The sequence below is a fragment of the Eucalyptus grandis genome, chromosome 8 (genome assembly GCF_016545825.1).
Source record: "Eucalyptus grandis isolate ANBG69807.140 chromosome 8, ASM1654582v1, whole genome shotgun sequence".
NCBI lineage: Eukaryota > Viridiplantae > Streptophyta > Magnoliopsida > Myrtales > Myrtaceae > Eucalyptus > Eucalyptus grandis.
Genome location: NC_052619.1, coordinates 13,643,782 through 13,657,479, shown reverse-complemented (window position 1 = coordinate 13,657,479; position 13,698 = coordinate 13,643,782). Strand labels below are relative to the sequence as shown.

General features: G+C 40.5%; 1 protein-coding gene across 3 annotated transcripts; it reads right to left on the bottom strand.

The window, feature by feature from the left end:
- Positions 1 to 6,966: 6,966 nt before the first annotated feature.
- On the bottom strand, positions 6,967 to 13,698 carry LOC104456624 (DUF724 domain-containing protein 6). Of its 3 annotated transcripts, none has more exons than XM_010071456.3 (9): positions 13,516 to 13,698; positions 12,785 to 13,343; positions 11,022 to 11,423; positions 10,227 to 10,338; positions 9,991 to 10,145; positions 9,434 to 9,530; positions 8,643 to 8,747; positions 7,990 to 8,148; positions 6,967 to 7,855 (listed from the first exon to the last, which is right to left on the bottom strand). In XM_010071456.3, exons 2-9 carry the CDS (start codon positions 13,277 to 13,279, stop codon positions 7,251 to 7,253), a joined length of 2,130 nt encoding a protein of 709 aa, XP_010069758.2. In that variant the 5' UTR covers positions 13,280 to 13,343; positions 13,516 to 13,698; the 3' UTR covers positions 6,967 to 7,250. The 3 variants fall into 3 exon arrangements, with proteins under 3 accessions (XP_010069758.2, XP_010069759.2, XP_039156520.1); XM_010071457.3 differs by having other exon boundaries at positions 12,785 to 13,320; XM_039300586.1 differs by having other exon boundaries at positions 12,785 to 13,698.

Genomic DNA, 13,698 nt, shown 5'->3' with positions numbered 1-13,698 from the left:
GTGGTTGCCAGGGCCCGGGTGGTGGCCTGCGACCCTCACCAACCACAGGCACCCACTTGGTATCAGCTCGCTAAGGCCAACAACTGCTGGTAGCCATCGTCCGACCATTGCCAACATGTCCAACTTTGTCGGGGCAATGAAAGTGAGGGTTGTAGGCCTTCGCATGTTTTTTCTTTTCTTTTCTTTTTTTATTTAAAATTTAGCATTTTCATTCTTAATCTAACTAAAATTTAGGATAAAAAATAGGATTGGACAAAAACAACATCATTTTAGCTTTATTTTCATGTTTTAGCTATAAGACCCACCGGTAGGTAGCTGTGATGGTTCAGGGCTTGCTCTTTATCGTTGAGATCGCAAGTTCGAATCTCTAGGTGTTAGCGTTTTAAGTGGGGGGCCATGGTGGTGGGGTCATGTACTAGTCTCCCTTGAGGTATAGGGGCCTGGTCCTTCGGTGTTGTCCAGGCACGAGAGGCTTATGGTGGAATCCTTGGTTACCGAAAAAAAAAAAATCATGTAAGAGAAAGAAAATATATATAAAAAAATAACATTAGCATTTTCATAGGCAAAAAAAAAAAAAAAAAAAAAAAAGTGTCATAACTTTTGTACAACACTTACTTTGATGCCAAATTTTTTTGGCATATCACTTAAGTGTCAAATTGGAGAAAAAAAAAAGATAATTTAGGTGTTTCCGATGACAAATTCCGACAATTTATCTCACGTGACATTTTTTATGATAATTTACTATCTAAGTGGCATTCTTAAAAGACATCCAACGTGGACAATGACTTGGCCTTAAAACTTTTTCTCATTCCATCTTCTCTTTCTAATCCCAGAACATCGAAGCTCAAGCTTAGAGGAAGTAAAAATTCTCTTCAGTGGTGACCAAACCCACTCTAAATCAACCCCAAAGTGGTTTCTGCGGCTCCAGCTCCACCTTCTACAGCCATTCCCCTCCCTCCCAACCCCTACATCAACATTACTTCCTTCATCACCACCTACTCCCACCGCAGCTCCACCACCTTCATTGATGCCTCCTCCGGCCTCTACGTCCCCTTCCGCAAACTTTGGCGCTTTGCTGACTCCCTCGCCTCCCGCCTCTTCGCCATGGGCATCCGCAAGGGCAGCATCCTCTTCCTTCTCTACCCCCAACTCCATTTCCTTCCTCAAAATCCCACTGTAAAAATTGCAATTCCGGTGAGACAAAACAACACAAATGATGTAGTAGACGTCTATTGCAAGTTTCAGTCGCTAATTGTGCCTCAAATCCACTGTTGTGAGGTTAGGATTTGAGCAAGAGGCTGCATTTTTCCCCCAAATGATCTATTGTTGGGTTAGGGTTTGATATAAAACTGAATTTGGGGCAATCATGTCTTAAACGGCATCATTTAGGGCTATTAATGCTAATTGGGACAAGTCACGACAATCGGAAGAAATGTTAAAATATTGTTACGTCAGCTTTCGGGCATCCCAAATCAGAGTTGATACTAAAGTGATCATTTTCTTTTTTTTTTAAATTGACACTAAGTAATCTAATACAAAACTTTAACATCAAAATAAGTGCCGTATGAAAGTTATGACATTTTTAGAGTCATTTTCTCAATTTTCTATTAATCATGTCGGACGAAACTAAGCGAAGAACTTGATTGTACTAATTTAATGAATTTTAAAATTTGATTACACTTTTTAAAAGTTTTAGACTTTATAACAAATTTAAGGATTTGGAGTGCATTTATTCCACTATTTAATTAGCATTCAGCTGCTAACTAAAATATATTAAAAACTAGGGTGGTTGTTGTCACCCCACCCATTACTGCCCCAACCAATCACCATTATTATCTCTGACCAAAACAAAAAAGTCATCATTATTGTCAATTAATCGAGGATAACCAATCATTATCGTGACCCCCTCATGTCATTCGATGGAACATGTGGAAATTTCTCAAGAAGCCGTCACATGGCGGTCATTTTCTTCTAGATATCTGAGAACCCATCGACCAACATGATTGTCGCCAGAATTCACGAGGCCAACAGAGAAATTACTCGCCTTAGACGAGATGGTGGCCTTGTGCATGCGTCTGGAATTTAAAGAGTCTTGACTATAAACATGACATGAATGAATCAAGCGTGCACACATTACTCTTTCCTCTCTCTTTTTTTTTCTCCTTTTTACATCAATGTACTGTGCCAGGTTCCGATAGCACCTAACCGTCCCGTATTATGTCTGTCTATAAAAATTCTACTAAGCTAGATACGATTTTCACTGTGATGTAATCTATCTAACTCATTGCGTTTGCATATAATAAGGGAAAAAAAGAGGAAGGAAGAAATCATCAGATCGAGTACAACGTTATTGCGCGGCCATCCATGGAGCAAGCCGCAGGAATGAGGAGCGCATTGAAAGCGAATGCAAAGCGGGGCCTGCATTGATATGATATAAAAAGGTGCATCGGTATCATCACAGCCATTTATAGGACCAGCGATGGTGTCACGGTCATTACACTTCTACCAACCTTTACAAGCTCATTGACAAAGTCGTGATCACCGACAAGTGAAATTCATAAGATATGTTTCCACGAGAGTTATGGCTACGACGCGAGAGCAACAGGTTTTAAGAATGGTAGCGAGCGGTTAGTTGGCATTAGGAAACTGCGGAAGGGACGTTGCTGTACGATCACGATCCAAAAATTTAATTTCCTTCGATAGAGCCTTCAGTGCCGGCTTCGATATTGACAGAACCTTTGCAAACAAAATGAAAACATACGTGGAAAGCAGGTCGCCTTGTACGTCGAAAGTAAGGAAGAGGCTTGCAGTCTTCACACGTCGCACCACCTAATTCACCCGTATATCATAGAGCCTCATTTTCTTCTAACAACCCTCCAAGAAATCTCATTCTACTTGGTCATAGGCTTTCACCGTATCTAATTTCAAAGTTGCTTGACAATCCCCTTTTCCCCCTTTAGACTCTCAGTTGATGAATGATTTACTATGCTGCCAATATATTATCTTAAATTTGCCTTCCATGTACAGAAGAAGCATTTTGTTCATTGGAAACAAGCACAGATAACTAGGGTTTCAACCTACTGGCCATGATTATGGCAAAATCTTACATGCAAAACTGCATTTGCTTGGACATCGAATTTGGTCTAAAATCTCTTGGGTTTGGCACTTCGTGTATATGTCCTACTCAAGAAGGGTGTAAATTTCTCGGTGACTAAAGGTGCGTTTAATAATATTTCTGTTCAAAAAGTGCTCCCCGGAACATAAATATTTTTTAACGAAGAACGTATTTGATAACCGCACAAAATTTATGTTCCCAGAATAGAAAAAAAAAACAGAAACACATTTGGTAAACCTATATAATTTTTGTTTCTTTTAATATTTTTATTTTTTTTTCCTTTTTTTTTCTTTTTTCTTCTTTCTTCCTTTTGGCCGATCGCCGGCGACCGGCTGATGAGGGCCGGCAGCCTCGCCCAAATCCGACAAGGCCAAGCTTGCCTAGCCATCGGCGAGGCTGAAGAAAAAAAGAAGAGGAAAAAGAAGCGAAGAAAAGGAGAAAAAGAAGAAGTGTTTCTTGGGTTGTTCCCGAAAATAAGAAATAAGTTTTTTCAACTTTTATTTTTGTTCCAAATCTGTTTCCGAGAACAAAAGTATAAATAAACAAATTTCTATTCTTTTTTTTTTTGTTCTTAGGAACAAAATAATAAAAATTTATGTTCCGGGAACAGAAACAAATTTAAACAAACAGCCTCTAAGAACTCTTGCTCCTCTTTGCATACATCTTTATCAAGCACTGACCAGTTATTTGGATAGAATAAAAGAATAAAAATTTGTGTTCCGAAAAACAGAAATAAATTTAGACAAACGGCCCCAAAGAACTCTTGTGCCTCTTTGCATACATCTTTGTCAAGCACTGACCAGTTATTTGGATAGAACAAAAGAATAAAAATTTGTGTTCTGAAGAACAGAAACAAATTTAAACAAATAGCCCCTAAAAACTCTTGCACCTCTTTGCATACATCTTTGTCAAACACTTATCAGTTATTTGGATAAAAGAGTCCCATTTAGACCGTCACTTGCTGTCTGAGAGACCTGTCATATGTTATGTCCCTGTACCGGGGCAATTTTCAAGATTGGATGGAAGGTGCAACGCCTTTATGAGCAGTAAAGATTCTAGAAAAGCTGCCGGGTCTGAATTTCAAGGACAGTGGCCTCTCCGCTCATTGATTCTCGGTAAGGATCCCTCTTATCGCCCTTTAATTATAGTCTTGTGGAAGACTATTATTCTTATATACTCATTTCAGCCGATAAATTCTGGATCTCGTCCCCGTACATTTGTTCTCGTCTGTTCCTGCTTGCTCCTCTTCCATAATGCATCTGATACTTCCTTCAACTTCTCTGCTAACGGGGCTAAGTTTAGTCTTGTAGATCTCCAGACCTCGTGTACAATCCCCTGAAAAGTCCCCATGCTCTAGGCAGATTGCTTCGAGTTAAAGGATGGTGACCCGAGCCTTGTGCTGGAAGTACTGCTGCAGGGAAAAGAACTCTCCGTTCCAGATTCGCTAGAGCTCTGTCTAGCCGTTCAGTACGGAAAAATATATCATTTAGCAACGCCATTTGACCAGACGAGCACTTATCCGTCATGTTAAGGAGGATTTAGTGACGTTTAGAATTACTATCGCGGCGACAGAATTTTAAACCACTATAACATTACTGATGGCACTAGCATACTCGTCTTAGGGAATTTTTTGGTACCGTGATGAGAATCTCACATTTGGCGCCTATCAATTTCTTGGATTGGCATGATATACGCCACAAAAGAGAAAGGATGAGATATGGAGGATTATCAGGATGTATACATGGAGTGCTTCCTTTCTCTGTATTACAGCAAATAAGTTGAGAAATGCTCTATGTTCTGTCTCCCTTTTTTGGGTCGAAGTTCGAATTTGATCCATGCTTAACCAAATTGACCAGGGATTGGATTAAATTGAATATGAGTACAAGGCGGTGAAAACGGATGGGTGAGTTGAAGCCAGGTTTTGATTAAAGCTTGACTGTAGAGGAAATTGCCAAAAGACGGGACAGTCGAGCAGATATGAATTGATATTTAGCAGTCATCGAGCATTGGTGCTCTGAAGAAGGAAAGGTAGGATTAATAACATGTTTTCGAATCAACTTACTGTTCCGCTACTTGTTTCGTGGCATTAATCATAACAAGAACAATGGAACAAGTCCGCGCGATCTTTGATGCCCTTTGTTCGGTGAGGATGTGCTGCCAGGGCCTCGAACTATATACTCGTTCATGATTACAAGAGGCGAAATCTGAATAGAAGAAGATTATTTTCATCAGAAACAGCATGTCATCAATTATATGCAAAATTTCTCATGGCTCGACAGCTTTTGTAGGTTCTTATGCATTCGGTACCAAGGGGAAAAATGAGCAGATGCAAGTAACTACTGATGATTTGAGCATTCCACTCGTCTTTGTAACTACTACACACTCTCGCTCTTGCCTCTCTTATTACTATGGCAGATTGTTGAGTTAGGTCCGGTTCTCGAACTGCTTAAATGCTGTAGGTTTGCAATTGGACTCCTGACAGCGAGACGAGTTCGAGATCACGTTTATTGAACCCGATAAAGTTAGAGGATATGATTCGGATTAAGTTCGTGAGTGTTACTGATTAACTTTTATCTCCCAGTATCTGACTTTCTACGTGTTGCCATTCACCTGCATTCAATGGACAGTCAAATGTTCTCAATCAAGAATTCAGCAACTTGGTGGTGCTATTGGCAACAATCAGCTAAAAGGGTAGGGCTCTTAAGTTGCCTAAGCAGGAGAGCTAGAGAACAGGTATGAAGGAAACCCTTCTATCTAATCTGACACCGTATTTCTAAATCACGGTTCCCTTTTTTCTCGTCAACGAAATATAGATTTGCTTTCGTCCTCGTGATTTTTAGTATTTTCTATGAAGCAATTTTCCACGTTTCATTAAGTCAAAAGAAAATTAATTTACCTAAATGCGCAGCTCGTGCAAGGGGACCAAGTATTTTCATGAATTGAAAATAACTCAGATGTATACATTGGTAATATACACAACATCGAGTTATATGACGCATCAAGCTCAAACCATTTTGTCATCATCCAAACAAGTTGAGTGACAATTGATAGGTCACGTCTCTCTTTCATTTTCATTCTCCTTTCGAACAAAGCACGAGGACGGATAGACCCTGGACCACAATTTTTCATCCAAAAGAGACCAAAAGGACAAGAGGAAAAGAAACAGATGGAACGGCCACCTAATTAATTCAAGAACGTCAACTACCTGTACTAATTCTCGCCTGCCCCATTCGGATTCATGGGAATTTTATAAGTTGGAGTTTCACCTAATTGAACCGGCCTCTGTCCGTCATAAACTGATCGACCATGTGAAGAAAGATGAGATTGGCAACTTTTGCATATGGAGGATCAAAATCACAACTACCACAAATCCTCCAAGACGATCGCATTCAAAACTTAGTAGTGCTAGCTAGAATTCACTAAACAGGAGGTACAGAAATCTATATTAAAATAAAAGTTCAAAGTATTCTATCAAAGCAATCATGTGAAATCCATTTTGTATCATACATCTATTTGCGCATGGGTTCCCAGTAAATATATAGTATTCTATTCTATTATAGATCTCTCAACCCCTTACCTTAGAGATTGATTAAAAATTCATAAATCATCCGATGAATTTTTTTTAAAGTTCATAGGGAGAAAAGAGAATTTTTGGAGGTCCTTTATACTCATTATAAGCCTAGCATTGAATATACCGGGTAGACATAGTATTAGTGTCATTTGTCCGATATGTGCAAATAAAAATCGGGCAAATGTCCATTTTCACCACAAATTAATACATTATTTACTTCAACTCTGTTTTCTCTCAGCATTTTGAAATGGTGTTCAATGGCTAAAAATCAGGCAGAATCTCTGGTGAAAGACCAATCAGGCCACATGAAACATTTGCATTTCGATGGCATACACCATATATAAATAATTCCAATCTTAAAGGAGACTAGACTAAGTTGATAGGAAGAGGTGACAAGAAGGGTCCTAATCTACCGGATAGAGAGAAGAATATAAATGCATTCTCAACTATTCCAAGTAGAACTATGAAGTTCAAGTAGGCAAATGTTCCAAGCAAATAATGCAAAACTCTACCATGAACGAACAGTTAGGAGACCCAAGGCAACAAACCTCAATATCTGGATGATCACTTTGATTTCCAAGGGAGAAGAGCAGCCAATTTTTCAAACTCAAGCCGCACACGTGAAATTTGTTCATCGTTGCCTTTCAAGCTCATCCTCAACCTGGCAATCTCAACATCTTTTTTTTCCTTTTCTGACTTCAGCACTGCATATTTTGCTCGTAACTCGGTCATCTTCTTATCAATTTTTTCCATCTCTTCACTAATTTCTCTCCCTTTGCGTTCCTTGTCAGCAATTTCAAGTTCGGCATCCTTTAACCCATCCTGAAGCAGTTCCTGCTTCTCTTTAATTGCTAGCAACTCATTCAAGTGACTCCGCAGAGCTGTAACCTCAAATCCATGCTTTTCCATGTCACAAAGAGTCTCCAAGCAGCTATCAAAATGGCATCTCGGGTCATCAAATAGCAGGTTGGATATTTTTTCGGTCAAAGATGCAAAAGTTGCCATGATGCCAATAGCTGCTCCTTCACGATATCCTTCTTTACACACCCGAAGAGGACTGAAATGTGGATTTTGCGGTGTCGTTTGGAAAATTTCCATTGATTCAATCATCTTCCAAACAGGCGAGGTTTTCGCGAATAAGCATCTACTCTCGCCAGACACGCTCTCACCTAACACGTCAGTCATGCAGGTTTCATGACATTAATACGAAAAACAATAGTTCAAGACATTAATTACTTTTTTCTTTTGCCTCAAAAGATTGACACAATTGAGCTGGGCCCATGGCCTACTAAAGCTAACTTACTTGATCCCTCAATGGCCATCGGTGTGCGTATTCCTTCAGAACATGTTGATAGAGGTTGATCTTCATTCGTGTTAGATGTCTCAGCATTGCATAACTCATTCTTTTTCTCGAAATTCCCAGAATCATTGGCTCCCACCCTTCTGTACGCATCTGGACCACCTGGAATATAATAACAGAGATCTCAATCCGCAGAATATAGCACCACATTAAGAATCTCTCATGGTACTCATGAATTTGGACCAATATATTCTTGCTATTGAAAAATTAACCGTTAGTGATCTGTATGAGATGAAGAAATACGCATTGACATTGTTCATGTGCACATAACTTGGTTTCTCAGGAAAGTTAGAAGAGGGAGTATATCATAAGATATTCTGCATCCACGAATAACAAGCAATAAAAAATTGCTAAGAAATTTTTTTATTCCCAAGTAAAATGCCAAAAGCATGTCTGAGCAGCTTTACAAAGTAATCCACCATTTCCACCAAGCAGTCAAAAGAATTCACTCGCCAAGTTGATTGAAGGTTCAATTCTTCCCAATTAATGTGACAGCTAAGATGTACTGTTTGCTAAGGCAACTATACCCAATTTACTTGGCCAGCAAATATAGACAAGTGCATTATTTCAATATAGTTTGGCCATTGTCACCCTACCTGAATGATATGCTTCCAACCTTGAAGGTGGTTGAACTCTCCAGGTAGCATAATCCTTTGAAATTGGTTCACCAACCACAGCACTGGTTACGTTGTGCTCCAAGCCTACATCAGAGATACTTATATGCTTCTGTGGATCATGGCCAGGCATACACTAATTGGATCTTTTACAGCAAGTTTGGCAGAATATGAAAAGTGAGGGGAAAAGAATTCAATCTTGGGAAAGAGTTGATGAGGAAATTCACTTCACACTCTTGGGCAGAGAGGAAAGTGGAAGAGAGGATTGGACAGGGAAAATTGCCAATTGAGCCCGCCACTTCTATATCCTCCTAACAAGGATAGTTGAGCAATTGCTATTTTAACCTATATTTCCTGATGTTGGCGTTGTACTCTAAGCTACTAAGCTATGTCGACAGAAATGGCATATATGCTTGCAGAGTTACATACTAGAAGGGTACAACAGTAAATTCCAACACTTTACCACATTTATTTCCATGTAAACTCTCTCCACTTCCCATTCCTTTTACTTCATTTATTTAAACACAGAGAGAACAGAACCTTCTCTATCTCTTCATTTACTCCTCTCGTCCTTACTCTCTTTGCATCTTTACTTGACAAGAGACACAGCCTTAAGACCATCATGTTTTATCATTCAGTAAGTATCTGATCCTGGAGAATTAGCGTATCAAGTAGTAAGTTATCACTGGCTTCTTATCTCCCTTTTCGTGTGGGGTCTGTCTCAATTGTTTTGTTTCCTACAATGTTTTGATGAATTTGGTGTGATCAAGTACCTGTCTCTGGAACCTCAGGTCTCACGACCACCAACTTCTGTGGCTTTCTTCTCTTCCTTTTGTGACTCTTTCCCTCGCAATTCTGCTCATTTTTACCCTGCACAAGAACAGGTATCAGGACATCACCTGCAAGACTGCCATAAAGTATCACGTAAGAGGGATAACAAAGTCCTGAAGAAGCACCCAGCTAGCCTCACTAATTGGGTACACCAAGCTAATATCAAGGAGGTCTGCCTTAGAGATTAATGGTTAACACAGGCTAAGTTATGGGACCAAGTTGAAGTAATGGCTATCTCAAATAAGATCAGTGTGCTTTTATGAATGAAAAGCTGGGTTCTACTTAATTGACAATCAACAAATGCATCACATAAAAACATTGAGTTCCCCGTATCTTTAAAAAAATTTGAGCTTAATTTTGCCATCCATATCTGCATCAAATGAGGCCCATATTTATCCCTTCCTATCGATTCTTCTCCTCTATCACTTTCTTGTTTTCCCAAAAGGAACATCACTGGCAAATAGATTGCACCCTTATTTAATTTGAGGAGGAGCCTCACCAACTCTTTGTTAAGAAGCTGATCCGTATCTGCAAACATCAAACTTCTCCTTTCAGCTTGCAACCCTAAGACGCAACTCAATTTTGGAAAACCGTCTTCTTGCATTAACGTTTGAACAACTCTCTTGATGGAACTTCCAGCATTGTCCCCCTTACCTGCAATAACATGAGTAAAACTTCCGCTTAAGCAAAAATTTATGCTAATAATACTGTAATTTATGCTTTAACATCATGTACCTGGTTTATGGGTGTTGATGTATTTAGCCTTAGAGATGGCAAATTTTCCCCCTCTTCGAATAGCATACTTTACAGTGTCATTGAATTCAACTGCCTTCTGTTTCTCATTTTCCTGCACATCACGTCAAGATGACAATATGAATAACTTATATCATTAGAATTTTCAGCTTATACCTTGTAGCTGACTAAATATATATCATTTACAGTACAATGACAAAACACCCATGTCAAAAGCCCATTGCCCAGTGTCATTTGAAGCCCCCAGGATACCAGAGCTCACAGAGGCATTGTTTTAATTACTAAGTGTCATACAGACCTAGCCACAAATATCTTGTTTTACATTTTCTCACTAAACAAATAGAGCCCACTTGACAGGAACTAGTCCGGCTACTGTTTCTACACTGGTACAGGGAGAAGCAAACAAAAATTTGCCCAATCAAGACAGTCAAGTTTAACAAAACTCTAGTTGCACACGCTTTTGATAGGCTCTTCTATGGTATCCCACATCAATTTCTTCCCAAAATGTGCATTTTCACGCAACTAGCATGCAGAACCCAATATATGCAACCGCAATTCTAGCATAGACCCCATAATTCGGTATGTGCTATTCTCTTGAGTAAGAACAACCTAATTTATCTTTCCCTGAATTAATAGATTAGAACATCCACAGAAGCAAGTCTCACTTCAAAATGTATCCAACTCAATATTGTCAAGTTTCTCTCTATAAGAGCATATTCTTACATATTAAGAACAAAATAAGTTTAAGAAGGATAACATGAAAAAAATCCAGCTCACCATTCCAGCAACACTTTTAACAGAATCATCAACAATTATGGCTTTCTTTAACCTTCCAATACCAGAGATCCCTTTTTTAGACTTGGCTGTACCATTTAGCACTCTTGATGCTTCCATAAGCAGCTCTCTTGCCTGATCTGCTGCAACTGATGGCACCGTTGCAGTGCCTTCACTTAGTTTCTTCAGAAGTCGTCGACTTGCTGCATTTCCAATCAAGGCTCCACGCTTCTTTTTAGCTGGTCGCAAGGCATAGGGAGTCTTCGAAGTCCGTGAAACTGGCTGCATCTTCACTGTTTCCTCCAAAACATCTGGAACTTCAAGTTCTGTTCCAACCTTAGGCATATTCTTAATATCACGTGGTTCTTCTGATGGCCCTAGATTGTCTACAGTCAAAGGAGCTTCCTAAAATCAAGAAGTATCACAAAAATAAATTAAATCTACTAATCCCATCTGGTCATGATAAAATTAACTCTTCCAGCATAGAAACTATGGAAATCTCAAAATTTTGACATCTAATGCAGCATATCAAATCATTACTTCATGTATTGAACTCAGAAGACAACTAATCTTCAGAGAATTGCCAAGTCTCAAAGCCAAGAATTGCTGTCTATTCAAAGAAAACAGAAGAAACTTCTGAAGGTAATGTATTTAAACACAATTGATACAAAACTCCACCAAAATTCCATCATATGTTACTGTCTCCTCTTCTGCAAGCCATAGATACATGCGGTTCCATTTGGTTCACATAGAGTTTGCACATACTACTTGAAGTGCATGCAGCACGGGATAGCAGAGAGAAGCAATTAAACCATAGTTTGCATGTAGCAAACAAGTCCCAGCAAGCTGATAATCTGATGGCACAGGACAGGGGTTTAGCCAACCTTTTCCATGTTCAACTATAGAATTCAATCACCTTAATCTCTAGCCTTTAAGAGCTATTGCTGCTTAAGCTAAGGCAAAACATATTGCAGATAAGACCTGAGATTTATCTACTAAAGTATTAAGGGCGAAGACTACAATAGTACAATCACATTAAATTTTAGAAATTCATTCTCTCTGTAAGTTAAATGCATTCTTAACAGCCTCATTATGGGAAGTAATGCGAGAACTTCGAGTCGTAAACAGGTATAAAGGCAGTAAAAAGAAAGGCATGATATTTGATAGAAACCTAGATACAAGAAAGCATTTAAAGATCCAATAAGGACAAAATGCAAAATTCACACACTCCCAAATACAAGAGATTTAAAAATAAAAAATAAAAGTAAAAAAATTCTAGAAGTCAACAACATGAGAAATTATAACAAAAGACACCAAGGGGAGATTGCCACAAAACAGTATGTATCGTGAATAATACCCCACCATCAAATTGCCGTAGCTCATAATAATAGACAACTACCTTAGTGGTATTGGCACTTATACTGTCAAAATAGAGCACTCTCAATGGACAAAAGAAAAGGAATAGTAATCTCCACGCACATAGTGACTGTAATACATATTATGGTCCTGATGCAAAAACTAATACAGCAAATAAAAAACCCTACTAATTGGGGATCGTGCACTCCAATATCAAGAACCCACAAATTCCAAAAATTTCACTTAGAATTAGTAAAACTAAAGAGAGCTTTGCGGTGTAGCCACATGAAAAATCACACAAACAGAGAAACCATCCAAGAAACCAATGAACCAACCAATTCCACTCGAGAAAAATCGCAAAAGCCGCAACCCTCATTGTTCACCAGAGAAGCCAAGGGTGGATTGTATACCTGCTCCTGCTCCTTCTTCTTCCTGGCGGGATACCATCTCCCTCTGATCCAGCTCCAATGCTCCCGCAAATCGCTGCCCTCATACACAGCATCCTCTCCTTCACCATCAATACAAACGCAATACCGCGAGCCCTCCATAACCATCTTCACAATCCCATGCCGCCATCCATTTCTCCACTTCGCCTCGACCGAGTCATCCAACTCGAAGCCGCGCTGCTCGCCCTCCCGTGACGGAGGAAGAGGCCTCACATACCGAGTCTCCACCGATTCAACCAAAGGCTTAGGCTCGCCTTCGCTCACCAACTGCTCATACTCCACCAAAACCTTCCGAATCCTAGTCGACTTTCCAGACTGCTTCCGCGGCGTCTCCACATCCACAATCTTGGCCGCGTACCACGCGCCTCCCGAGCCGCCGCCGTCGGCGCGCGCGACTTCCACCGCCGAGCCTCTCGAGAGGACCAGCTTCTGGCGCCTGCATTTGACAGCCTCCTCCATGCCGGCAGCGCGCGCCAAACCCTAGCCAGCTCCAGCTGCTACTGCGAAAAGGCGCGAAACGGAGCTGAAAATGAAGAAGAGAAGGAGAAAACAGACGGACCGGTGAGCGACCTCTCGAGCACCGCCGATTCCGGCGGCGGGGGCGGGGGCGGCGGCGACGCTTCCCGAAGAGCTTCAACTCGCGAACGAGTTCGATCGGAACGGAGGAAGAAGCGAAGAGGAAGACATGGCCTTACGCATTTGCGGAGGCGCGACCGACAGCGTACCGAGGCGAGAGGGGAAGCGAGGTCGGGGCGGGTCGGGGCGGTGCGGGGCGGCAGCGGGCGGCGCCGGAGATCGCCGCCGGAGCGGTGCGGAGGCGGCGAGCTTTTCCGCCACCCGAGGAATCTGTTTTGGTAAAAAGAGACTGGCGATGGCGG